The sequence below is a fragment of the Schistosoma mansoni genome, chromosome 3, assembly GCF_000237925.1.
Source record: "Schistosoma mansoni strain Puerto Rico chromosome 3, complete genome".
Lineage (NCBI taxonomy): Eukaryota > Metazoa > Platyhelminthes > Trematoda > Strigeidida > Schistosomatidae > Schistosoma > Schistosoma mansoni.
The window spans coordinates 17,288,941-17,315,900 of NC_031497.1; the positions used below are offsets into that span (position 1 = coordinate 17,288,941).

At 36.0% G+C, this 26,960-nt stretch overlaps 1 protein-coding gene across 1 annotated transcript in view; it reads left to right on the forward strand.

Moving 5' to 3' along the window:
• Nucleotides 1-3,237: 3,237 nt before the first annotated feature.
• Smp_165170 (putative transient receptor potential cation channel,subfamily m, member) overlaps nt 3,238-26,960 on the forward strand; it is a gene marked incomplete at its 3' end in the record, with an annotated part of 56,457 nt that continues 32,734 nt past the window's right edge. The window contains exons 1-9 of the mRNA XM_018799457.1: nt 3,238-3,262; nt 13,046-13,116; nt 13,160-13,257; nt 13,292-13,329; nt 13,369-13,496; nt 16,135-16,296; nt 20,762-20,959; nt 23,499-23,682; nt 25,642-25,810. Of these exons, the coding sequence (XP_018651244.1) occupies nt 3,241-3,262; nt 13,046-13,116; nt 13,160-13,257; nt 13,292-13,329; nt 13,369-13,496; nt 16,135-16,296; nt 20,762-20,959; nt 23,499-23,682; nt 25,642-25,810 (1,070 nt within the window). The 5' untranslated portion in view covers nt 3,238-3,240. The remainder of the gene's footprint in view (nt 3,263-13,045; nt 13,117-13,159; nt 13,258-13,291; nt 13,330-13,368; nt 13,497-16,134; nt 16,297-20,761; nt 20,960-23,498; nt 23,683-25,641; nt 25,811-26,960) is intronic.

Genomic DNA, 26,960 nt, shown 5'->3' on the forward strand with positions numbered 1-26,960 from the left:
TTAACCTTCGTGCGCGTGTGTCGATGAGTAGATTGTGGTGTTGTAACAGGTCTATACCAATGATTGGCATAGAGACATCTGCAACCACGAAAATCCAGTGTATGGGTTTGCGTAAACCCACGTTAAGGTAGACGTACCTTTTACCGTAAGTAGCGATCGGCTTTCCGTTTGCCGCCTGTAAACTCAAAACAGACTCGCGAAGTCTGTCGTCGGGATTTGCTGGAAGAACGCTAACTTCTGCGCCAGTGTCGACGAGGTAGCGAACTTTCGTAGTCACATCCGTGACATATAAGAGGCGGCTGTGTTCGCCGGCTACGGTTGCCGTTAACGCGTGCCGGCTGGGAAGTTTCCCGAACTGTTTTTCGTGTCACTCGATTTTGGGGTCGGATAATTGCAAGGTTTCCTGCAGTTTCTGGAAAACTTACCGTACTGGTTATGATACCAGCACCAGTCGGGATTGTCTGTCTCTCGTGGTCGAGAGCCAGATCGCTTACGTGAGGCACTTCTACGCGGGGTTTTTGACCGACTATGGTCATTGCGAACTCTAAGATATCGTGTAAGCGTGTGACATAGTTCGGCCATGTCAGTCGAGGTCGATTGGGGTTTTTCTTTGACGGAAAAAACCTCGGCCTTAGAAGATCTAGTGATTTCCAAGATTCGATCGGCAGATGCAGCTAGTTCATCTATGGCATCGTTTTGAAATGAAACAAGCACTGCCTGCACCTATTGAGGGAGTTTAGACAAGAAAAGTTGTCTAAACAGGCCATCATCGAAAGTTCGTTGGCCGATGACTTCTCTCATTCTAAGCAACATGTCCGTCGCAGAACCATGTTGCAAGTCGATATTGTTAAGGAGTTGGTCTAACCGTTGTCGATCAGTTAGGTCTCCTCGTTTTAAAATCGATAGCTTAAGCGATTCGTAAGGTTCGGAAACATCACTAGTAAACATACTAGGTGTTACGTACCTGTTAAACTCGCGCGGTAACGCCTTAACTACCGCGAGGAAACGTGTGCGCGAGTCCGTGATTCCGTGCATGCAAAAATCGGCTTCTGCATAGCAGAACCAGGACTCGATATTGTCGGGCCAAAATGGCGTTAACTGAATCGAAATAGGGGGAATAGACTTTAACTTAAAAACCTTAGGAGAGTGTTCCGTCATAGTAATATAGATAACGAAAAATGTCTAAGTAAAATATATCCGAGAAAAAAAAATTCGCGAAATAAAGTATATCACAATATATAAAATTCAAATAAAAAATAACAATGAATAATAATATTCCAAAATGGAACAGACTCACAGTATATTGACTTGGTGTACCAGATCACGTCGGTCTCACTAATGATGATGCAACGGATGTTCTAGTTTTACAACTAGTTACCAGTAGCACCTTCTAAATTTGATCGTTCCCAGTCAGATAGAAATCAGAAGTCAGACGAGAAGAGGCAGGAAAGATATATTTGATTCGTTACCAATATATCGAGGACCTTTTCTATGAGCTGGCTAATGAAACGTAGGAGCTGTGTCCCACGTCGTGTTGAAACGTGATCTGGTGCGGATGCATGACCGAAAGCCTTCAGCTAAACAAGTCCACTTAAACGACGTGGTCAGCATCCAATGTCGAACACTTAATGAGCTATTGATTTTGGGGAATTATTTACAGCTACACCGACATAACAATCAGCAAGGACCAGATGGTGACGCAATTATAATAGTCGACCACCAGCTGCAACAAATATGAATAGGAATACGTTATACAGAATAGCCACGCCTTCAAGACCGAGCTATGAATTGCTGATCAATTGTTCCCGCGTTCACCATTACTGACCTCTTCATATTTAATTTTGAATGTGGATTTTCTCAGATACCTTATTTTCAGATCCTATAGGCTATCTTACTACATATTGTCGCATGTAGAGTTTGTACACAGTATCGTATAATCCACTAATCCATGTACCTAGAATGAGTTACCGGGGTAGAGTGTGAGGTGGTAGCGGTAAATAAATCTACAAAATCAATAGCTCTCTAAGTGTTCGATGTTATATGCTAATCACATTAGTTTTAATGAACTCAACTAGCTGAAGGCGTTCGGTCATGCATCCACACCAGATCACGAGTGGGAGCGACGTATTCAACATCTCATACAATCGCTAGCCAGATTAGATCAGTCGATTCACGATATTATAGCTTGGCAAACACATCTTCAAATCACCTCCCTTCTGACTTTTGATTTCACTTGATGGGTACGATTTATAATAGGTCTTACCGGTTAGAGGACTGTCAAACTTCCGGATACTTGTGACGTCTTCAAGGTAAACTGATGAAAAATTATACTTATTATAACTCATCTTTTAATATCATATGTGAGGACCGAATTGGTTATTTTTAATCAGACTTCCTGAGTTGTGTTAAGACATATATGATCAGCTTCACAAGCATTGGTTTTACGGAAGCTAGTATTCTTATGCACTTAGGGCTCATGATAACCGTGTTTTTCATTCTGTAGTTGGAAACAAGTTGACGAATCTCGGAATATCAGCATTTATGTCTTGGAAATGATACTGATAACAAAAAACTCAAAAAATTACCCTGGAATTTGGCGTGAAATGGTTCAACGAATTTGAATATTCTATAAACTTACTCTGAATGTAAGCTCTCAGATAATTTGATGGTCAAACCCTCTTATTTTCGTCCTTATGAAAACTTATTTACCATTCAATTGCTGTCAAAGAGGGAGCATAGTAATCTTTGTATTTCATCGAAGTTAGTTACGAATAAGGCGGTTTCAAGACTTTCATTTCACCACAAAAAGGCTTTTTAAAGAATTTGATGATGACTATCTTTCTCATCTGGGACAAGCATCTTAATCAGGACTCGTCAGCTGTATGAATCTTCCGCCTAACGCTGATTTTCGTTTCAGGACTCGAGCAGCTAGCCTTAAATGTCAGTAAGCTAGCTGTATGGCCGACGAGTTCAAATTTACACTGGCTTGGGTAATGAGTGCAAAGTTTTATTTAATTTGTGATCGTTTGGATTAAGCCATAGTATCATATAACACAAATACAAAGCTATAGTTGTTGGGACAGTGGAAATAAAATGAAAAAAGTTTAGTTAGTTTTAGAAATCCAATTTTTTGAAGTAGGTCCATTGAATTCGCTGAGTTGTGCTTGCATTGTTTAATTGTTCTACTTTAGATTGACCAACAAATGACCTAATTAATGTCAAGAATTCAGTTATTTTACTATGTATCACGGAGTTGTTTCTAGTGCCAAGAATAATGTATATGGAGATCAAAATGAGGCAGGCGAGTTTTACTAAGTGATCAACTTTTTTTCCTTTATAACTGCAAGTCGTATATTTCTTCCGATAAAAATCTTCACTCAAGTATGAAGATGAATTTTTTTCTTCAAGCATGTCCGTAACCTATTCAGCGTTCTTCAAGAGTATGATTCTCCAGGGGAAATAATTTCCTGGGTAAATGTTCATAATTGGTTGTGTATAGTCAGTTATCCTTGTCCAATGTCACCCCATATGAGGCTTAAGCCTTATATAAATAAATAATAATGATAAGTAATAAATAATGATAAAATAATTATTTAAGGATGAAACAAAGAAAACCATTTTAAGTGTATCTTGAGCAGATACGTGTTTGACGCTGCGCATTTGTTGTTTGAAATCCAAGTCGGACTTCAAAACAAACTTTTACGGATGATACAATGAGTCGACATTCTCGATACATAGTTATTTCTTTGTAATGGCAATGGTAAAAATTACAATCTAAAGAAAAGTGAATTAACATACAGCTAGGTTGAGTTGTGAACTGAAAAATGTAAGTTATGAATGCCAATAATACTGTTTAGTCTAGCTTTTCAAGGTATGTCTCCTTAATTCGTCATTAAATATTGCCCGTTCTAGTTACCAGATACCGAGAGATTTCTAATATAAAGTCCGTTTCACAGTATATTTCATACATCCAGATACATTAATAAGCTTCTGTCATTCACCCTCTTATTACACTGGTGGTGTTAAATAACATTTTTTTTTAACTTAATTAACTTGCTACAGTATCACCAGAATAGTAAAATTGTGGACATATACTGTGATGTCCATTGTGGAGAATTCACTAAATGAGATCGCGTTATTGCCGTATTAAAAGTTGAAATAGAGAGACAATGCTGAAATTTAGTATTCTGCCATCGAAAGTCATTGTCATTTGTTTATTTGATGAAATTCGAAGGGCATAATTGTAGTGCTACTAATCCCAGCTTTCTTATGTTTATCGCGGTGTTATATTTTGTCTATTTTGTTCACCATCACTGAAAAGAATTTTTGTAGAGTGGAGGTAATCCAGTAATCCGAGTTATTCAGCTTATCAAAGTCAATGATAACAAATCTTTAAAATAAATGCACACCCAGTTATTTTATTTAGGTAGGGAACACCATAGATGTTTTGTCACGTTCCTCACGTAGTCGTATTTCAGTACTCGATGAATCAGTACTCAAGTGCTTAGTGTTAGAAGTTAGTTAGAAGTAGTCGAGTTCTATATATGAACCACTGATTCTTAGAACTGTTTCATCTGTGCTGTGGTAGTTACGTATGGATCCGTATTCAAGTTTGAAATAGCTCAGTTATCATATTTAGAGATATTGTATTTGGATTCCGAGTTAGGAGTGGAATGGTTTGTAGAGAAATAGTTACTATGTACAAACATCACATTCATCTCTGCTAAATTGGATGTTGAGATTTTTTAATTCCTTGTGCACTTTTTTCATAGGTTCATTAAATGTATTTCAGATCCTTTCTTAAATCAAGTTTACTAATATCCAGAAATGATTTAGTAGTATTGATGAGGACTCTCCTGTTCTGAAATGACGCGTTGGGTGTGATAGACACGGATACATATAAATGTGTGAACATCATTAAGCAAACGTCTAGTGCATTGTCAAAAATCGATTTATTGATAGCCTTAAACGTCAGCAAACTGTAAACAACACATGATCGAACACAAATGTTTTTCTTTAAACAGCTTCGTCATTGCTTCTGTTGTATGGGGTTTGACACTTACATACTTAAGAAATTCATCTATTTTCCTCTCCAATTCTTGAAGTGTGTAGCAGAAACCTTTTTTCGAGGATTTGTCATTTTCTGCTTGAGCACTAGAAGAGAGAAGTTTTGGGGCTGTGAAAAACATAGTAATATTCAAAATAGATATTCTGCTATGTTCATTTAAAGCACTGGAATCTAGTGACTAACGTTTTGACTGAAATGACGGACCTGATGCTCCTGGTTCCAACAATGATGTTAGGAAGCTAACCATTAGATAAATATGATAGTTTTCGGATTTCAAATGAATTACATTGGGACAATATATAAAAAGGGGCCAAAATCATCCTGCGATAACCATAGAGGGATTAGTCGGACTAACATAGCATCTAAAATACTAGCCTCAATAATTATCGGGCGCCTAACTAAGACTCGTGAACTGGAAACACGAGGAAATCAGGCTAGCTTCAGATCTGGTCGTGGCTGTATCGACCACATATTCACTGTTCGCCAGGTTTTAGAGCACAGACATGCTTATCGGCGTCAGACAATAATAGTTTTCCTTGACTTGAAAGCAGCATTTGACTCTGTAGACTGAGAGGCTCTGTGGCAGTGTCTGTCATTAAAAGGTGTACCTAAGAAGTACATAAACCTTGTGAAGGCTCTTTACTCGAACACTACCAGTTGAGTGAGAGCTTATAGCGAACTGTAATCTGATTTTACAACCTCATGTGGCGTTCGAAAAGGCTGTCCACTATCCCCATTTTCGTTTAACTTCATTACAGACCTATTGTTGGAAATAACTCTCGTCGACTGAATTTTTAGGAATTGATTTCCTACCAGGAGGCCCACTTATCGACTTAGAATACACAGATGACATAGTTCTGTTTGGTGAAGACGCTGACAAAATGCAGAGTCTTCTGTTGGAACTCAGTAATAATGCCAGGATGTTTGGGATGCGTTTCTACCCCTCTAAATGCAAACTGTTACTGCAGGGCTGGCCTGCGTCTACACCTGAACTAAGGATAGGGAGTGAAGTAGTCGAACGAGTCGACAACTTCACTTATCTCGGAAGTCTGATCAGCCCTAATGGGTTGGTGTCTGACGAAATCTCAGCACGGATTCAAAAAGCTCGTTTGGCTTTTGCCAACTTACGTCACCTATGGCGAAGAAGAGATATCCGTCTATCAAATAAGAGACGAGTATACTGCACAGCAGTCCGTTCTGTTTTACTTTATGGCTGTGAAACATGGCCATTAACAGTAGAAGATACTCGTAAGCTACTAGTATTTGACCACAGATGTCTTAGAAATATTGCTCGCATCTGCTGGGATCACTGGGTAAGTAATAGTGAGGTTAGACACAGGATATTAGGGAATGATGGTATATCAGTTGATGAGGTTGTGATTATACATCGACTGAGATGATTAAGCCACGTGTTACGTATTCCTGAACACCGATTACCACGTTGTGACTGGCTGATTACCCCGACGCACTATGCTATTTAGTATTGGCAGTGGTTGGAAGAAAGTTAGGGGCGGCCAAACCAAAACGTGGCATCAGTGCTTGAAGTCACTAACTTCTAGTCTGAGCCATGTTGACAGATGCAGACTACTTGGTTGGGGTCTGCGCGACTATTGTAACCAATGGTTGGAGACTCTAGGTGACATGGCTCAGAATCGATCACAATGGTGTAGGTGTATACACTCCTTGTCTTCCCTTAAACCTTAAGATTAAAATTGCTTCATAACTTTCTTCCTTCCTATACTATATCCTTATACACAATCTTTCTTTTATATATTACCACCACTAAATTAAATACTTCTATGAATCCGGTGTTAATCTTGTTGTGCTAACGAGGTACGGCAACTTGGACTGATGGATATATGTGCCTTGTCCTACGTTGTAGCTGACTGACTGACATGAAGCTGTAAATAAGGTTAATATGTAATTATTAGTGTCAAGTGACTCTATCGGCCTCCGAATGCCCTGGTACAGAAGAGAGTGGGGAGAGTCCGCTCTCCCTCTCGAGATGCTTTCACGCGTATATAGCCTCTGCCAGGGAAGTCCTAATCACTGCCTTTTCGTGGCGGGTGTTCTTTACGAAATTGAGAGGACGAGAAGAGAATGTCCGACGCTTTAACCGGGTTGATGGACACGGAAATTCCACCCAGGGGAGTTGGAAAACCCTGATTCCAAACCAATGGTGTACATGGGATCCAGTATCCTGAAGGAACAAACAGTGTATGGACAAATCGTTGGTCACCGGCTACCATGGGACTGCATCTCCTCACGATGCTCCACTGCCTTGTGGATTAGACCTTTAGGTCTAAGGCTCGGGGTTTGGCCCCCTAAGAAAACCACCTGCTTCGGTTTGGGCACCTGGGCAGTATCACAGCCCTCAAACAAATCAAATGAGATTTGTGCGGCGCATATGTATCTGGTGCTTCCTTGTACCAATATTTATGTGTTTAAATAAAATAAATAATAAATAAAATAAAGTGTCTCCATCAAGTCAGGATTACGTTTATTATCACTGATAGTGGAGTGATAATTAAACTTACACACTGACATAATATCTCCAATCTTCCCACAATCAAAGCAGTTAACATGACTTCATACACATGAACTCAGAGGATGACGTTTACCACAATATAAATTTGTGACGAAAAGCCACAAGTAAATTGCAGTGATGACAACTAGACGGGTTTTCCTCATAAAAATCACGATTTACACTCACCGGTTCATCCGAGATAATTGGACTTTCGAGATCTTTAAACTTATCAACGTACAACATAATTTCGTTTCAAACTAAGCATAAACACACAGCTGCTGCATGGCTATTTTTCTCATCTATTATATGACGACAGATCTAAATACATTTTTTTCATCGTCATGCAAAGTGTCCAGATGAATCTAATTTCGCAAAAACCTTCACCGAGCGATACCATGTTGTCTACATACTTCAGAATGATTAGAAAACCTCGGTATGAAGGACTGATTTGGGAACAGTCAGCTAGTAAAATTTACTTTCATTAGAATATTTATGACAAAACAGCAGAAATCTAAGAAGGAATCGGTTCAGACAACTACTGAGAAGCGAAAATGCAGATATGTTTCCTTTACTCTGAATAAGAAGTTTTACTTGAGAAACAATCTGTGATAATACCTATGCCAGTGACAAGAATTGATTTAGTTACGTGGGCTGATTACCACACCTCTGATCAGCCCTCTTAGGCTGGTTTCTGTTGAAACCTAGGCATGAATTTACGAAGCTCACCTGGCTTTTACCAACTTATGTCGCTTGTGGTAAAAGTGATATACCCATTCTCGTTTAGGCTGAGATGATACTGCCTACGTCTTAAAAGTAAATGACATTCATAAGTTACTAGTGCTTTAGTATAGGTATGTTTAAAAAATTGTTTGCGGATAGTGGAATTATATTGCGAACAATGTTGAGGTCAGACGAAAAATACTAGGAGAAGGTGATAAATTTGCTTGTGAGCTTGTAAATCTTTATCACTTAATGTGGCTTGCAGATTAGTAATATTTATCTATGTGAACACATGAATGTTGATACGGAGGGCACCCAGTACATGTGCGCCACACAATAACAATGAGAATATGAAGAGATAGAGAATGTCAAGTGTGTATAAGAATAAGGAGAACAATAACGAAGAGAAATTAATGTATGGAAGTGAAATAATAAAATAATAATGGGTGAGGCTGTTCAGTTGGAAAAGGTACAACCATAAGGAATTCTTCCAGTTAAAGAGGAATTCTCTGGGACGACATTCGTAGAACATGTCCAACCCATCGAAGTCGGTGTTTCAAGATGGTGACACCAATTGAATCATCGTCTCTGCGCCCGAACACATGATGCCGAACCTCTGCACTATTATCATGGTGTTGCCACTAGATGTCAGCAATCCTTCCGAGACAACGATGATCAAACACAGAGAGTCGCCTAACATCCTCAACTCTTAGAAACTAGGTCTCACAAGTATAGAGAAAAACTGCTCTAATCGACGCGTTGTAGATCCGACTTTTTACAGCCAGATTAACATCACGAAGGCGCCAAAGATGGCCCAGATAAGCATACGTCTCTCCGGCTTTCACTATACATGGATTGATCTCATCATCACGCCCTCACTCTACCTGAGGTGTTTGTATATAGGGCTTTTAAGATCTTAATAAACTTCTCAAGCACACCCTTCTTCAATAGACAATCCCAGAGAACAGTCCTGTCCAACGAATCGAAGGCAGCCCTGATATCTAGAAACACTACGATTGTTGGCCTGTGATAAGTATGACGATGTTCTAACATTTAGCGGATGGTGAAGATATGGTCAGTGCATCCTCGACCATAACGAAAACCAGCCTGCTCCTCACGAGTCAATCCTTCTCGGGTTTTGAACAATCTACGAAGTGTGATGGAAGCTAATAGTTTGGACACATTTGGAAGTAGACTCATCCCCCGATAGTTGTTACAGAAACGATGTGAACCCTTTTTAAACATAGTAACAACTATTGACTCATTCCATGATGTTGAAATACTCTCTAACTCTCAAAACTTTGCAAACAACTCAGACAGTTGCTTAACCAGAATGTCACCACCATTATTTTAGAAGGGACGGAGGTCAGTCATCTGGACCTGGTGACTTGTAGAGCTTCAATAGTTGGGGTTCCTTGCGGACTTTCGTCTCGTTAGGTGGATCAGTCGTCACAGGCCATGGAAGACAGAGCAGTCTAATCTATGTTGCCGAAGCAGCAGACCAGTTGAACTGCTCCTCGAAAAACTCTGCTCATCGTCTAAGACGTCTATAGATGTCGGTGATTGGCATCCTGTCATCCTCACAGATTGTTTCGCTCACAACAAACTTCTTGCTGACATTGACTTGGATGACTCGAAAAAGTTTCCGGCAGTTATTAGATGCAGCTACTGCTTAAAACTTGTTGACACACTCCGACTACCAGGCTTCTCGGTCCTTACGCAAGCTTTGCCCAAGTTCAATACGTAGTATCGTCGTTTGCGGCCAAACTCACGGTCATCCGGAGTAGACCGACAGGCTTCAATAAGTTGTAAGGAGCCTGAAGAAACGCGAAGCTTAGAAGCGAGACGTTTCACGAAGCCACAAGAGACTTTACTAGTCATTTTCATGGCGTCATACAATTTCACCCAATGCTCACCTATACTTTTCGGTGGGCTGGTAGCTAGCCTTGAACCTAGCTCGAATTGATATTTAGTTGCAACAGGATCTACAACCAACTTACTGACATCAATCCGTTGATGACGGTCAATTCGTTGGCTACTGAAAAGTAAAGTAAGATTAGCCTAAACCAGGGCATGATCAGAGTCCAGATGGGTACTCCAAAAGGGGCGTCAGTCTTGTACACAACCACGCCAGCGATCAGTCAGTCGCAACATAGAACTTTGTGCGTACGTACATCAGTTCGAGTTGCCATACCACATTATCACAGAGATGCATTTATCGATTCAAATCCCATAGTGGTAGAGGTAGTAAAAATATAAGCGGTAATCGGAAAGATTAGGGTTTGAAGATGTAATTGAAGGAGTATAATCCACTGAAATAAATTCGGATAGAAAAAAAAGAAAGGGACACGAAGAATTCAGAAGATTAGAACTTGAGAGAACACAAAGAGTGGATGCACCTTCGCCACTGCAAACGATTTTGAGCCATGTCATTCAAGGTCTCTAACCATCGGTTGCTATCATCTCGCGAATCCCACCCATGTAGTCTACACCTATCAACATGGCTCAGTCCACTTGTCAGTGACTTCATGGATTTGTACCACGTTTTGGTCTGGCCGCCCCTTGCTTTCTTCCAACCTATTCCTAAACCATAAAACATAGCACGCCGGCGGTAGCTGATCGCGATGTGATCAATCTGAGTCCAGGCTTGAGATTCAGGGAGTGGACGCCAGGTTGCACATCAGAGATGATTGTTCCTGTAGTTAGTGCTAGCCAAAATAGGTTGTGGTCTGCTAACAATCGCAGCAGACTGTTTCTGTTATCTGAACACAAACCAACAAGTCCCCATCGGCTAAATAAACGACTCTCTTCTGTGCCTAGATGCCCGGCCTGTGCATACACGTATCCGGCTAGTACCACAATGTCTATCGGGCGCACTTTCTGTAGAAGAACTTTCAGCTGATGGTAAGACATCCTTGATCACATCCGGACTGCAATCTGTTGGAGTATTGGCGGAGATGACGAAAAAACATCGTCTCTGACACCGGTTTTTTCTCACGTTGATGGAACTTTCTAATCTAACACACATAACCGATTGTTAGTGGGAATCCAATTGATCAGTGCTGTTTCAACTCTATCGCTTAGTGCGACACCGACGCCAGCAAAACCAGACGAAGATGTCACAGGATCTCCTGATAAACGCACGTGAAACAGGATTTTTGAAGAGACAGATGGGAAACGAATTTGTAGCACTTTAATAGAGTCTTTAATACGGGTCTCGGGTAGACAACAGACGTCGATATTAAGATTTTCTAAAGACATAGCTAATCCTATCTGTTGTCCAATCTGCATTAGTGTGTGAACGTTGAAGGAAGCCAGTTTGAATGGTATACGTGGTTTCAGAAAGACTGTTTCAGTATTCGTATTCGGTGGTAGCATTCAATTTTCGACCGGTCAGTAACTCGAGATCGTTTGGATATAACAGGGTTTCCACTATAGGAGAGCTGCTGTTGAAGTTGGAAAATAAGCATACACAAAGTGAGAATAGAAGGGAGTAGATAGGTGACGTAGCATATAAAAAAAATAAAAATAAATGTTATCAAATGAATGTGAATTGTTTGAATTTTAATTGAAGCGAGAATAGTATTTCCAGTATTGTTTGTCATTTCATTTGATTTGTTTGTGGGTTGTGATACTGCCCGGGTGCCCAAATCGAAGCACGACTTTTTTAGGGGGCCACATCCGCAGCCTTTAACCTAAAGGTCTAATCCACAAGACAGTAGAGCAACATCAGGAGGTGCAGTCCCATGGTAGCCGATGACCAACGATTGGTCCATACACCGTTTGTTCCTTCGGAATTCTGGAGCCCATATGCACCGTTCGTTTGAACTCAGGGTTTTCCAATTTCTCTAGGTGGACTTTCCGTGTCCACCAATCCGGTTAAAGTACCAGACATTCTCTTTTCGTCCTCTCAATTTCGTAAACAACAGTAATACCTTGGGAATGCATTGAGTAGGACTTCCCTGGGAGTGATTGTGTACGCGTGGCCATGTGAGAGCATTTCGAGAAGTGGAGCGAACTCTCCTCACCCTTGGCAGTACCACGGCTTGCAGACGTTCTACATGTATTCAACCACTGTCTTCGACGCGTGTTGTTGATTCGAGTAGTAGTATGTTAAAAGGAATATTAGAGCGGTTAAATACAAACATGTTTTATGTCCATAAAATGATCACCTGTTTGTTCGATTTCTGTGGGTAGGTGCAATTATCGTCAATAATGATCGAAGCGACTAGGTGATATGGCTCGAAATTGACTTTTAAGCATGTGTACGACGTTTGTGAAGCATGAAAACTTTCAAACCGTTATAGACAAGCAGAGATGGATGGTGTCTAGCAGTGGAATCCAGAACGCTCGTTTCGTCCTATTTGGGCTCGTCAGTTGAATGTACCTGCGTACCAGTGTTGATCTTCACTCTGTGACTCGAACCCAGTACCGTTCGCTTTAAACGCCATCGTGCTTTATACTTAGTTACTGAGACCAGTTAGCCACTAGCTTGTGCAATCGCCTGAAGTTTTAATTCATTTTTGCATTGGTTGTTTGATGTTTAGGACTGCAGTTGATCATTCTATCATTGGCATATGTGCATCTTGTCCGGATTGCCTTGCTATTGCTCTAGATCACAAGCATTATATGTTGTAACCAGGGTCCTTTCCCTGTGTTTATTACGAGTTATTTTAACCTTTTAGTGCCTAGAATAATCAACCAGCTTTTTATTATTTTCATTATTTCAGGACGCTTTGCCACAGCTGTTATACGAGCGAAAAAGGCCTTCAGGAGTCGGATTTCGGAACGGCAAGGAACAGTATGCATCTAGGGTCTTTGAAAATAATATTTCTTTCTTTCAGAAAAAAAACAACTTTATACTTAGATGTTTCAAATATAAAGAGTGTGTAAAGTTTGTACCAGATCCCACTAAACCTCAGCGTCCACATGGTCACCTTCAGTAATATTCAGGTTTTTCTATACAGTTTCTTTAGATGCTATTGTGGAGAGCTGGACTACAAACATCATGACTGTATGTGATAGACTTATGACTTATAATTTAGTTCTATAGATGAGAACATGATCAAGAATAATAATGATAATACGTGGACAGAATCGAATGATATAAAAATTATTGGACCGACGAATGCTTTTGGTCAAATTGAATTCTCTGATTCGCCTATTCAAAAACCAACAGAGGTAACTTCTGATTGGTCTTATTGGGTTGGCATTGTTGTATTTCTCATTTAATTATTTATACAGATTATTAATTACCATGACCGTTTTGTTTAGATATTTTCCCCTCAGTAGTTGATTGAGATAAATAAACTCCACTTTCTTTTTAGGGTCAAGCGGTTTATAATTATTCTATAAGTAGTAGGTGTGTCTGACAACTTATTATACTATTCTTTGTGGTTTTGTTCATTTATATTTGAAATTTGAAGAGATCATTTTCAAATTTTCGCGTCTAATTTTGTTTATCTTAGTTATTATGTTCCGTAAATTCTGTTCATAATAGATGTAGTCTATGTAAAACAAACAATAAGACCATTGAAAGATTAACTTTAGTTTCATATATTGAATTCCTGAATTATTATTTTATCATTTATATATCATCTTTCATATTTGTATTTAATAGGACACATTTTTTTTACTGTAATAAAAGATCATGCCAGAACATATAACATGAAATATTCTAATTTGTCTACAATCTCAACTACTGTTTATAGTAGTTGCAGTGTAATTTGTATTTATCAAATATTCTTAATAATGGCCTAGATTAAACAACGAAAAATAATCACTCACTATTCTTAATGAGAACTCAAGTGATCCTTTTCGCTGCACATTCTTGCTAGCAACAAATTTGAAACATTTTGAAAATGATAACTTGTTGTGCTAAAGAAGCTGTGCAGGGTTATTAGTCTTAGTATTCATTTCTTAAAGTCCACGTTATAGGATATATAGATCTGTGATGATAAATTATTCAGTGACTTCATTATGATTCCGAAGCATTTAATAATCATCGATATGCGAGTTTACGTATTCCGTGCTTACTATATCTACTCGTACTTGTTAAATTACTTGTTAGTTTTCTAACCCATACTCTTGATTTATAATCAGTTGATCATTAAGCAATGATCACTGTTATGTTCGTTTAGTTCTTTAGTGCTGATTGAATCCTGTCAATCAAGTTTTAATTTGGCTGATGAAGACCAAATAACCCAAGACTTAAGGCATTGGGTTTCTTATCAATTACTTCCAACCACCTATCGTGACTACTCGTTAATCAGTTAGTTGTATATGACATTGCTAATGGGTGGTCAGTCGCGGCTCGATTAACTCAGTAGTGCGACATTTGAAACTTTTAAGTTTTTTAGCATTATTTCACCAATCCTCTTTAGATTTCAAGTATATCTGACTGATATGTGCCAACTAGCACGAAACTTAGGTCCATGGCTTTCTACCAACTGCCTTCAACCACGTAACATCTATATAATATGTCGAGAAATGCTGGAACTAACGACATGTAATATGTTTCTTTGTGTTATTATTGTCAGAAGGGGTTTTGTGGAGATTTGGTATTTTCATAGTTGAAAGCGTGAGTCAATTGAAGCTAGATCACCATGGAAAACCTAGTCACTAGTAGACATAAACTTTTCAGAAGGATACTCATCACTAAACTTTTAGCTCTATTCTTCACAACACAAAATTTTATGAAAGTACAAATATTTGAACGATGGATCAAAATCTATTGTAATTTTCGAATTTCTAACAAATAATATCTTTGCTTATAATGATTGTGAATTAAGGCTATATCGAGGCAATACGCACAGTATGCACATATGCAAATAATAGACTTGAATTATCCCCAGTTTATTAATGACTGCCTCCCACATTCACAGCCACATATAGCTTAATAATACTAAGTGAATTCAAACTTCACCCCATTGCACGAGCAAGTGGCTATCAGGACTCAGTAGCTGAGTGGATAACGCAATGGCGTTTGAAGCGAAAGGTACTGGGTTCGAGTCCCAGAGTGAATATCAACTCTGAGATGCAGGTGCATCCAGCTGACGAGTTCGAAATAGGACGAAACGCGCGTCCTGGATTCCACTACTAGCCACTATCCATCTTTGCAAATAATATCTACGTTGTGAAAGAGCAGCAGTGACTTTGTCACATGTAGAAAACTAATAATAAATTCATCTCCCTTTCTTGTAATTACCATTTTGTTACATATTTTTCTATCTTTAAATAATAATGTGGTGTCACTTTTATGGTGTACTTTACTAAATAAACTTATTGAGTACTATATCAACATTATTTTTGCGCTTAATAAGTATGTGGATTAATTAATTTTATACAATTATCAAAGAAATGTTGAATACTTTTCAATGTTAGGGTATTCTAATTATTTAAATTAACTGATTGATCTGAAGTATAAACTTACCATAAGATGAAAGAAAGAAAGATGGTTCAAAAGAAAAACCCATCATCTACTCAAGTCAAAATAAAGTTTCTTTCATCTATTAATTATACAAGTATTCTGTCGTTTCTAGTGGAAGTAGACTAATTTAACATCACCCAACGTTGATAATTATTTGTTTTCGATTCAAGTTGTTGTTATTATTGGTCCAGTTTTTGGAACTTTACACATCAACAGATTGAGAGGTGAAATTAAAAAAATGAAAAACAGAGAAGGAAACATTGCTCTGACTTCAGTGGATATATAATGCTCAGAAGCATGGTTCTGGCATAGTGGTCCATATATATATATAAAGTTAACTAATTCTTTTTTATACTTTCAACATATTATTTCCATTCTGTACGATTCCAGTTTGTTCGAATTTCGGATGAAGATAGACTTGAAGATGTAATGATACTAATGAAAGATTATTGGAAAATGATGGAACCGGAAAAACCAAGTCTGTGCATATCTGTTATTGGTGGTGCAAAGAGTTTTGTTCTTGATGGACATAAAAAAGATGTTTTCTATTCGGTTAGTTATTATATTTGTTACATTTCTTAGTTCAATATATGATCAATTGTTAATGTTCATCAGTTCTTGTTTTTAACCTAATAGATTTGAATGAACAGTATGCATAATACTTCTTCAGAGTTCCCTTAATGACTATTTCACCTGGGAAACTGAGCATATTTAATTAAAAGTTTAAATCATATTCTTTCACTCTTTAGTATTTCTTGAACACTGTACTTCACATTACGTCTACCAAATCAAAATTAGAATTGGATGGGGCTAATGAATATTACAATCAGCCCGAAAATCAAAAATAGACGAATAAAAAATTTAAAAAGTTTTCATTAGAATCCTGTAACATGCAAATACGTACACTCACTCTAATTGGTTTAAAATAGACTAATCAGCGTTTTGCGATTTGATTTTGAAAAAAAGCATGAAGTAGTCAGGACTCCTTCCTTCTATCAGTTTAGAACTAATTTTCTTTGCAACTATTTCCCCTTGTTGCTTAATAAATTGTTAAAGTAACCTTTAAAGGTCCACTATATTATTACCATTATTATCATCATTATTATGGGTCATTTTGACGATATCAATAACAAAGATTTGAGCAGAACAACGTGAATTCACTATATTTCATTGACTTCTAGTCAGATGCTTACAACCTGTAGTAATTACAGTAGGGGTTGTCATTACTTGCACAGATGACTTTAGGTAGAAATCGTTCCGAACACACATCAGTGCTGTATATTGAGGAATTAGATAAATTTAAGAGATTAGGTAAAATATTTCAAATACTTATATTATGTAGAACATTCTACAATACTGATGGTAACAAAAGACCAAGTGATTAAATAATAGACAAACGTCAAAAAGTCAGAGAAAGATTAACAAATAGTTCCTTCTAAATATATAAATTAGGTTTCTAACACCTGTTATCATAATGGTTCCAACAAATTTCAAAAGAATGGAACCTTGATGGTTTATCAACTACCTTGAAAGATTCCAAAGTATGGAACTAAAATGATTATTGTTCAGTGTTATAAAAATTTCTACTTCTATAATAAAATCGACTTTTTGATTTTATTATAATAGTTTACTTAACAATAATAAACTTGAAATAATACATTTTCCCTAGTATTTATCTAAAGAATGTGATAACACTTTGTTTGCTGACATTCATTAAGCTTTATTTGATTTGTAAATTGTGATCACACCTATTTGCAAATGATTTCCAATACTGTGGTGTGGTCTACTTATATCCCCATAAGTAGTATAGGGCGATGGTCAGACATAGAATGTATTTTGGAAGAAAACCGATAAGAAAAGAACTGAAATGAAGCGCACTTGGTAGGTAAATGCATAAACAATGAAATTACAGAAGATGGATTGATATTTACAGAAGGAACAGTTGATTGTTATTTTGCAAATTAACTGTTTGCTGTATGGTTATCAGATCTTAGTAAGATAGCTTGTAACTTGTGTTTAAATACATTCGATTGTCCCACCAGTGTTCTTGATCACTACAATACTACCTGTGAGGAAATATCAGCATAATTACATCATTTAGCTATATGATTAATGGATATGCTTGAATTACATCCTAACCAGAATGTATTACAAAGTATTATATTTCTAAATAGTGACATAATTTCAGTTATTTATAGAATTTGTAGATTAATCATTATTTGACTAAATTTATACTTGTTCATCTTATTCATATATTAATATCAAGGCCATAATGCACTTATTGATGAATTAAAATATTTTGTGTTATAAAAGAAAGCTATAAATGCAGATCTTCAAGAAGATTTTCATCGATATTTCAAGCTAAAAATAACGTATCAGTATAGGGTTGTGGAAATTGTTGGATTATAAGTGTGTTAGCGGGAAATAAACCGGATTAAGGCATGTTATGTGCATGATCGTGATGGTGCACGCTGATTGGCTAATTCTAAACCAATCACCTCTGGCGAATTATTGGAGAAACATCTAGAAGCTTCTTATGCATATACTATGAATATATGAACGTTTTTCTAACGATTGATTGCTGTTCACCTACCCTTGTCATTTTGAGTGCAATTTCGTTCCTGCTCAACGTGTTCTGATTTTGGGGTCTTGTCGAGTGTCATCGTATAAGAATACTAAGCAATATGAGTAGCTGGGTTGTTTATTAGCAATAAAAATTATAACAAAGTGAGATCATGAACTGATCAGTGTCAGACCACCGGTAAAAACCTGGGAGCACTGGACGGGCATTTCGTCCACCAACAGTGTGCATTCACGGTCGCGCTCCCGGGATTCGAACTCAGGACCTCCTGTCTCGCGCGCGAACGCTTAACCTCTAGCGACTAGCTTTGAAAGGTGATTCTCAGAGTTCTAGTGAGAAGCAGTAACCAGTGGAGTTCAACCGCGTCGGGTGTGAGGCAGTTCCCCACCGAAGACAATGAAAGATGGTTGCTAAATGTCGTGGATTAGTTGAAGCTAGACATTAGCACCGTTGGATGCAGACCCAGCGGTCTATATGTCGAGTTCGCGCGCGAGAACCAAGGTATTTCGTTAGAAGCCTGTAGACGGGATCGTGGATGCCTACTGCTGAAAAGTTCCATACTAGGACGAAACGGTCGTCCAGTGCTTTCATGTTTCCAATGGTGGTCTGACAGTTATCTGTTCATAACGTAAGTTAAAAATAACGTAAATAATTTGTTGTTAGTAATACTGTAATAAAGCTGCAGATACTTGTCCCAGTTCTTTTGTTTTGCTTTTTAATTTACCCTCTTATCTGTGAGATAATGTTATAAAACATATTTTCAAAATCAAATTAGCTAGTCCAACAAACCACATATAGAAGTTAAATATTAAGTTTCGCATTCAATCACAACATTTTATTATCCAAATAATATAACATGTAGTAACAAGAGTATACGTGTTTTCTACATTAAAACGATGAAACACTTACTAATTGAATGACTTAGTAATGATAAAATTAAACGAGTCATTAGTGGAAGGAGGGATTACCATTTTCTCACATTGTTGTATAGCATAGAATCTAAGTTTATTGTTTCTGTTTCTCACTTTTAAATATTTCACACTTAATCCAATTCACTGTGTTGATGGATAAAAAATTGGTAATATAACAGTCACGGCCCAAATAGCTCAGTGGTAACGTCTCTGACTGTGAAGCTGAGTGACACGGGGTCGAATCCGTCAGGGAGCACCAGTTCCCTCAAGATTACAGGTACACCTTGCTGACGAGTGCCAAGTAGCACGAAACCCGGGTCCAGGGTTTCCTGTTGACTATCTCCAACTACCATCTTATCTCAACATATTGCATGCAGTGTCGAGCCACCTAAACTAGTGACCACATTGCAACTTGATCGATAGCATTCGATCAGCACTAAGAAGGACTTGACACGCATGATATTGATCACTAACCAGTGATCAATCAATTGTGATAACAGTGATTATTCTTTAATAACACAGTTATTGAGTTACTGTAATGTTCAGAGAAGTTAAATAATTGTTAACATGTGAACAGATAATATTTTTGGTATTTTTTTCAAAAAAATTTGAAATGTGTCATTATTCTTACTTTAATTACATACATTGATTCTAACTTATTCATGCCTATCTATATTATCTTTATTGTATATAATTTTCCAATATCTATATACCCTATATCTATTCAATCGACTGTGATTATATTTTATCTATATTTAGTATTACATAAAAGTATGTGATAAGTCTTGTTGATTGAACTCTATACTCGGATCCTAAGCTAGTCTCGTAACCCCCAAGCTAGAACTACACAGCGACTTGAACACGAGAGAAAAGGCACAAAATATGCGGGAAACACTTTACTCCGAAGGTTCATTTATTTACAGAGAGTATAGGATTTTTATAGTATTTAAGAATTCCTTGGGTTTTCCTGAAAATTTTAGAATACTACTAAACATAGTACAGTGTAGTAATCAGTCAATCCGAACCTCTACATGTGACTTTTCATTTTCGCGATATTTCTAGCCAAACTTCTAATCAAACGCTGATAGGATGAAATGCTTCTTAATGTTTTCCTGAGCTTGTCCTGTCTATTGCGAGAAATTTGCAGGATCATCCCAACAGTATGTTTCCATGAGAATGGAGAAAAATCAGACAAAAGATGTGCTTGATGTGTTCCTCACCTTTTTTCTAAAACATTGGGAAGTAATATAATCTTAGTCTCTGTAAATATATTTCTAAATATATGTAGGAATTTTCCATAATACCTTGTTGTTGATTAGTTAGAGAAAAAAAACTGTATGCTTTTTGGTTTATTATGAAAATGTCACATCTTCATCAATCAAGGTGCATTTACAGACATTCTAGTTGTCTCAAAGCTGTAAACATTTAGAAATAATAATATTTCATATCATTAAGAGTGAAAAAAATCGAATCTTTCAATGTTTTTATAAAGTTATCTAACCCTATTCAATTTTAATATGTATAGGGTTTAGTTCAAGCTGCACTAAGTACCAAGGCATGGATTGTAACGTCTGGATTAAATTTGGGGATTGTACGGATGGTTGGCAAGGCATTACAAGATCAAAAGTTTCATTTTGATGAATGGAAACCATCTGAATCACTTATTTGTCTTGGTATTGCACCTTGGGGTTATGTGTTGAACCGACAAACACTTATCTCAGAAGTAAATTCTCAGTAAAAATTTATTTATTTATCGTGAATAAATTATTTTACACTTTGGTTATAATTGATTACATTGTAAATAGTCTAGTTTGAAAATGTTTTAAACGGTTTCAATTTTCTTGTTATTGATATGTGGGGATTCAATTGATCAGGCTCTTTCGAGTGTATGTGGATCTTGAACAAATAGCTTCGATAATGTCATTCAGTCACAGATTTTTAAATACAATTGAATTCAGGGCACGCGTTTCGTTCTATTTGACACCAATCAGTTGGATATTTAGCTATTGATATCGAAATTTCTACTTCAGCGTTTTTCTCAGTTTAAAAGACTTATTGTACTATTTCACCAGCATTATAATATGAAATGATGGTGGCTGGCAGTAGAATCCAGGATGCGCTTTTCGTTCCATTTGGGACTCGTCAGCTGGATGTACTTGCATCCCAGAGTTGATCTTCACTCAGATACTCGAACCCAGTACCATTTGCTTCAAACGCCATCTCGTTATCCACTTATCACATATGCTAATAATAGACTGATCAATTGCAATCCTAAACACCAATAGGAAGATTCAAACAACCAATACAAAGATGAATTTCACTAGTGTTGTGGTAGTTGTCTAGTTTTATTTTGAAATATGGATCTTATACAATCAAAGTTCTATCACACGATAGAAATCGTAGCAACACTAACTTATATTAATCGTGGACATTGATCACAAAAATATGAAAGTTTTACATAAATTCATATTATAAACCACTACTAAAATAGATATAATAAACTTTGTAATTAACTGATAATTATAGCCAATTCGTTTTGTATCTTTATTTACTTAATATACATGCATTCTTGTATATCAACTGGCCATCAGAAAAGAAATATGCTGCATATGGATAATCAGATAACGTTGAAAAAAAACAAAGTGGGGTTAAGCATTATTATAAAAAAAATAATAAGTGGGCAAGAACTATATTTAATCGCAAATACTGTTCGCCTAAAAATAGAACAAAGGGAGATTTATTCCAGTTAAAGAAGTTCTTCTCACTTCTGAAGAAACAAAACAGATACTACAATGTACTCATCACTAATTTCTGTTCAGAGCTATATCTTATAACGTCTCAAGCCGCCGAGGTTTGACATCTGTGAGACCGTAAGCATGGCATCATCATGGATGAACAAATACTTGTCCGAATTCGAGAATTTAGACAACAAGCTAGTTAACAACCAGTTATAATTAAGGCATTATATTACACTCATGAAACTGGTTATGCTTTGCATGAACTTACTAATTAAAATAAACAAATTGATAAATGACTTAGATACCGAAACAATAGCCGATAAATTTCGTCTTCATCAAATTTCAAAGTGATTTTTTTCTTTTACTTACCACTAGTATAAAGAATGGGCTTTTCAATATCTTTTTTCTGACCATTTTTAATTATAAATAATATCCAAACTATTACAACTTAAATTAACCATCATGAATTAGTTTCTTTCATCCTATTCAATGTAACATAGTTTGTTTTTATTTATACAATTCCTTTAATGTGAGAAAACAATCATTATAGAATATCAACTTATTTTGTGAATTGAATCATACAGTTCAGCTTATATGGGATGGAAAATTGAATCTTTATATATTTATTCTACAAAGAATTAGCAATCTGTTGGAAAAATTATATAACATTAAACAATTCTAGGTGTTAAATAGAAAAATAATAGGAGGGGCATCGGCCTCGTGACTTCCGAAGGAATTCAGCTATCATCATGAGGCGTTATAAATCTTACTTCAACTCCCAGGGCAGAGTTTAAATGGTTTGAATTATTTTTTCTGGTTAGCGTTTTTATAGCGAGTTAGTTTTCTACGGGACGGGGTCGCTAACTCCATGCCCCACCCCCTTCCTTTCTATGGGCTTGGGACCGGCAGTAGCCCTCCGGAGAAGCTACAGGCGGAGTTCTAGGTACTAAATACTTAGAAAAAAAAATGTATAAACGAAAACAGTATAACGCTTGACACAATTATGTATTAATTCCTTGTTATATAATGCATTAAATTCATAATACTTATAAATTCACTTAGTATTACTTGTTTGAATCTTCCCATTGATGTTTAGGACTGCAACTGGTCAGTCTCTTATTGGCATATGTGCATACTGTGCGTATTGCCTCGATGTGCCAATAAGAGAATGATCAATTGCAGTTCTAAGCACCAATAAGTAGACTCAACCAAACAATATCAAGTGAATTCACGAGATTATTATTTACTGAAAAACATAGTTCCAGGTATATCCAGCTGATGAGTCCCAAATGGGACGAAACGCGCCTCCTGGATTCCACTGCTAGCCACTATCCATCTTTGCTTACATAATACTCATAGTTCTAGTAAAGAATTTACAAGCTAAAGAATTTGTCTAATTAAAATTCAAGCACTTTTAGTTTTGTTTTTCAATGTTTAATAATTTTTTAAACTGTTCGTTTTTCTTTAGATGACTGTAGTGTAGTAATTAATTCGCTTTTTATTTATCCATTATCTTTTCATAAGGATCATAATACACCTATACGATATGAAATTACAGATTTTATAACACGTGATTCTCCAGTTTCTTTAAATCAAAATCATACACATTATATATTTGTTGATGAAGGTAGACGTTTAAGATATGGCGGGAGTAAATCAGCTGAATTTCGAGCTAGATTAGAAAAACAAATTGCTCTCCCTGTTGAAAGTAAGTAAACTAGACTTTGAACAATGAAATCTCTTTTCTTCTCATAGATTAAAAATATGAAGTTTGGTGAAGGGATCTCTTCTCAAAAAAATTATTATTAATCTGTACAATGGTATATATATATGAAAATTTTTTGTTAAAGTACTAGTTCCATTAGGAAATGTGAACAGGGAATAACCAAGATGATGTAATAGAAAGATTATAATACTAGATTACTCAATGCCAAAAACAACAATGGACTTAATGAGTTAGTAACGAATTATAACGTGAATGTAATAAGATTGTTAAAATGTTTTTGTTACAATAATTAAAGGTCATTAAAGGTCATAGAAGTGTAAAAAATAAATAAAGTGAGATCATGAACAATTATGAATAAAATAATGAGAATATGATACGTAAGTAAAGGGAGAAAGGAAGTAATAATAATAAATTAAGGCCAAGTTAGATTGTTAAACTTTTTCAATGCTAACATATATGTATATTATCAGAAGGGGTTTTGTGGATATTATGGTAATTTTAATAGTTGAGATCATGAATATGTATATGTATATTCTTTATTTTGATGTGAAATGTATTAGATTTCATCTAGATAATTTTCAAATTTATGGATAAATTTATTGTTTACATAAGTTGCATGTTACTTAAACGACTAATAATAACTGTTAATTTGCAGGACGTCGAACCATTGGAATAACAATTCTCTATAGTGAAGTTAACTTCAAAGGAAAGATAATCATTAGAAGTGAACCGGTATGTGACAAACATTCCTAATGGTGAAAGTCGATAGCCACTTAACATTGCAAATTGATTGAAGCTATAAGTGTCAACCATTAAGTACGTAATGGACTCATCACGACGTACCATCGTCATTAGTTTGATCTTCTATAGGGTTCTGAGTACGAACTGCTGAGGAGGCCCATACTAAAGCGAAACATCTGTCTGGTGTTTCCTTTTTTTAAACAGTTATCTAACCAAGATCTATGGATAGTGTGAAACAATATTCATAACATCCTATAATAGCAATTAGAATTGAACCATTTAGAAATTTTATAATCGTTCGAATCGTATATTATAAATATAGAAACTAATAATAATTATAATACAATGTTTAGACACAGATCTATATCAGTAAAAAGTAAAAACGATTAAAATGGCTGATAAACAAAGGAATGATGCTTAACAAGTATGTAGTTTAAGGACAAATATGTGTTACTTATGTATTACTTAGGTATTCTCAGTTAATCATCCATTCTATGAATTGAGGGATTATTAGATAAAAAACACTCAGATTTAAACCAATAAGTAAGAAATCTGAATTTTACTTCAACCATTTTGAAAATGAGTGATATTTATTCTGACTTATTTAAATGATGTAACTCGAAGTCATCTATTTTAGAAAATTGTACTTAATAAGTGAATTATATGATTTTCATAGTTGAAAGCATGAGTCAATTGAAGCTAGACCACCAAGGAAAACCTGGAAGCACTGGACGACCGTTTCGTCCTATTGTGGAACTTCTCAGCAGTGCGCATCCACGGTCTCGTCCGGCGAGATTCGAATCCAGGACCTACCAGTCCAGTGCTTCCAGGTTTTCCTTAGTGGTCTAGCTTCAATTGACTAATGCTTTCAACTATGAAAATACTGAAATCTCCACAGAACCCCCTTCTAATTACATTATTATCTACTGATCATGTTATCCGAAACTGTCAGTTGTCGATAACTCGACAAAAGTTCATTCCAAAAAATTATTAATTTGTTTAATACATTCATAGTTGTTATTTAATTTTAATTAGAACTTACATTTCGAGTCTAAACACTGTTAAACCAACTTTAATTAACTTAATGTCTCATTCTAGAGTAATTTTTTTCATTTGTAAACATGAAATATTTATCAAACTCTGTATATTATCATTTATTAATGAATACTTACTAAAAACAGAACTGTTATTTTTTTATAGAGGGTGGTTTCGGTATTCCTGTAGTACTTGTAATTGTTGAAGGTGGTCACGACGTTTTTATTGATGCTAGAAATAGTCTTAAAGAACATGTTCCTGTAGTGATTTGTTCTGGTACTGGACGAGCAGCTGACATCCTAACATTAGCTTTCGAGTATCGTTTGAAAAATGAGTAAGTTGCTGATATCACCTTGTAAAATAATATTTTCAAAAAAAACACTACTAATTGTAACCATTCATCAGGTTGTTAGATATAAGATACACACTGTGAAGGATAATTATGCGACCCGGATGCCCAAACTGATATAGGTGAAGTGGTATTCGTAGCTGAGACTTAGCGGTTGAAAGTTGAACACCTGAACCTCTAGACCGCCGCTTCATCATTTATAAACACTTTACAAACAGAATAGTAAATGATATTAAATAAAACATAGTTGATATGTGGATATAAAAAAAGAAAATGAATTCAATTATTATTCATTTATCAAGTTTATGTTTATGTACTAAGCTTTAATCAAACGCCGTTTGGTTTTAGTAGGTTGTTAAAACGGAAATAAACGAGTCAACAGATTCAGACCTACGTTTGATCAACAAATCACGAGTTTCGTTAGTAATTGAATTTTTCATAGTTTATTGATATAAAATTAATTTACCGATGTATGGAACTTTTGATTAGAATTAGTGCAAAAAGAATTCAATCAAAGTTCAGCACGCTTCATCGTCTATTTTTATTGTACCAACCTAGTAAAACAAATAGTTGTATATATGTATATATAACACTATCCATATTTGAAGTGATTTCATTCTTAAACTATTAATACTTTTGAAGTTTACTTTTAATGTACAATCTCATATCCATCATATGTAACAATTGGTCTATTCAGTACATAAGAATTTATTTCATCTTGATCATTTATTAGAAGAGAACACATCAAACAATATTTGTTCACAGATGATGATGTGATTATATGCATGGTAATTAAAAACAACCAAAATCAGAAATGAACTTTGAACATTCTTTTCTGTAAAAGAAATGTTGGACGTAAATTTACGAATATATATATGGTGTATACTACTTATGTTGTTATGTAGTATATACCGTCAATCACAAGTGGAATGCTTGGCAGCAAAAGATTGAGATCTAAGTTAAGAGAACAGGAATGCAAACATATACTAATTGTAATAGAAACTGTACTGAAAGAATCATGAAACATGTAAACGACAACTGATGAAAGATGTGCAAATAATGTATTTAATTTATAGTTTTAATGTCTTACTATGATACTCTGTAATTTTGCAGTAAATAATAGATTGGTGTTCTT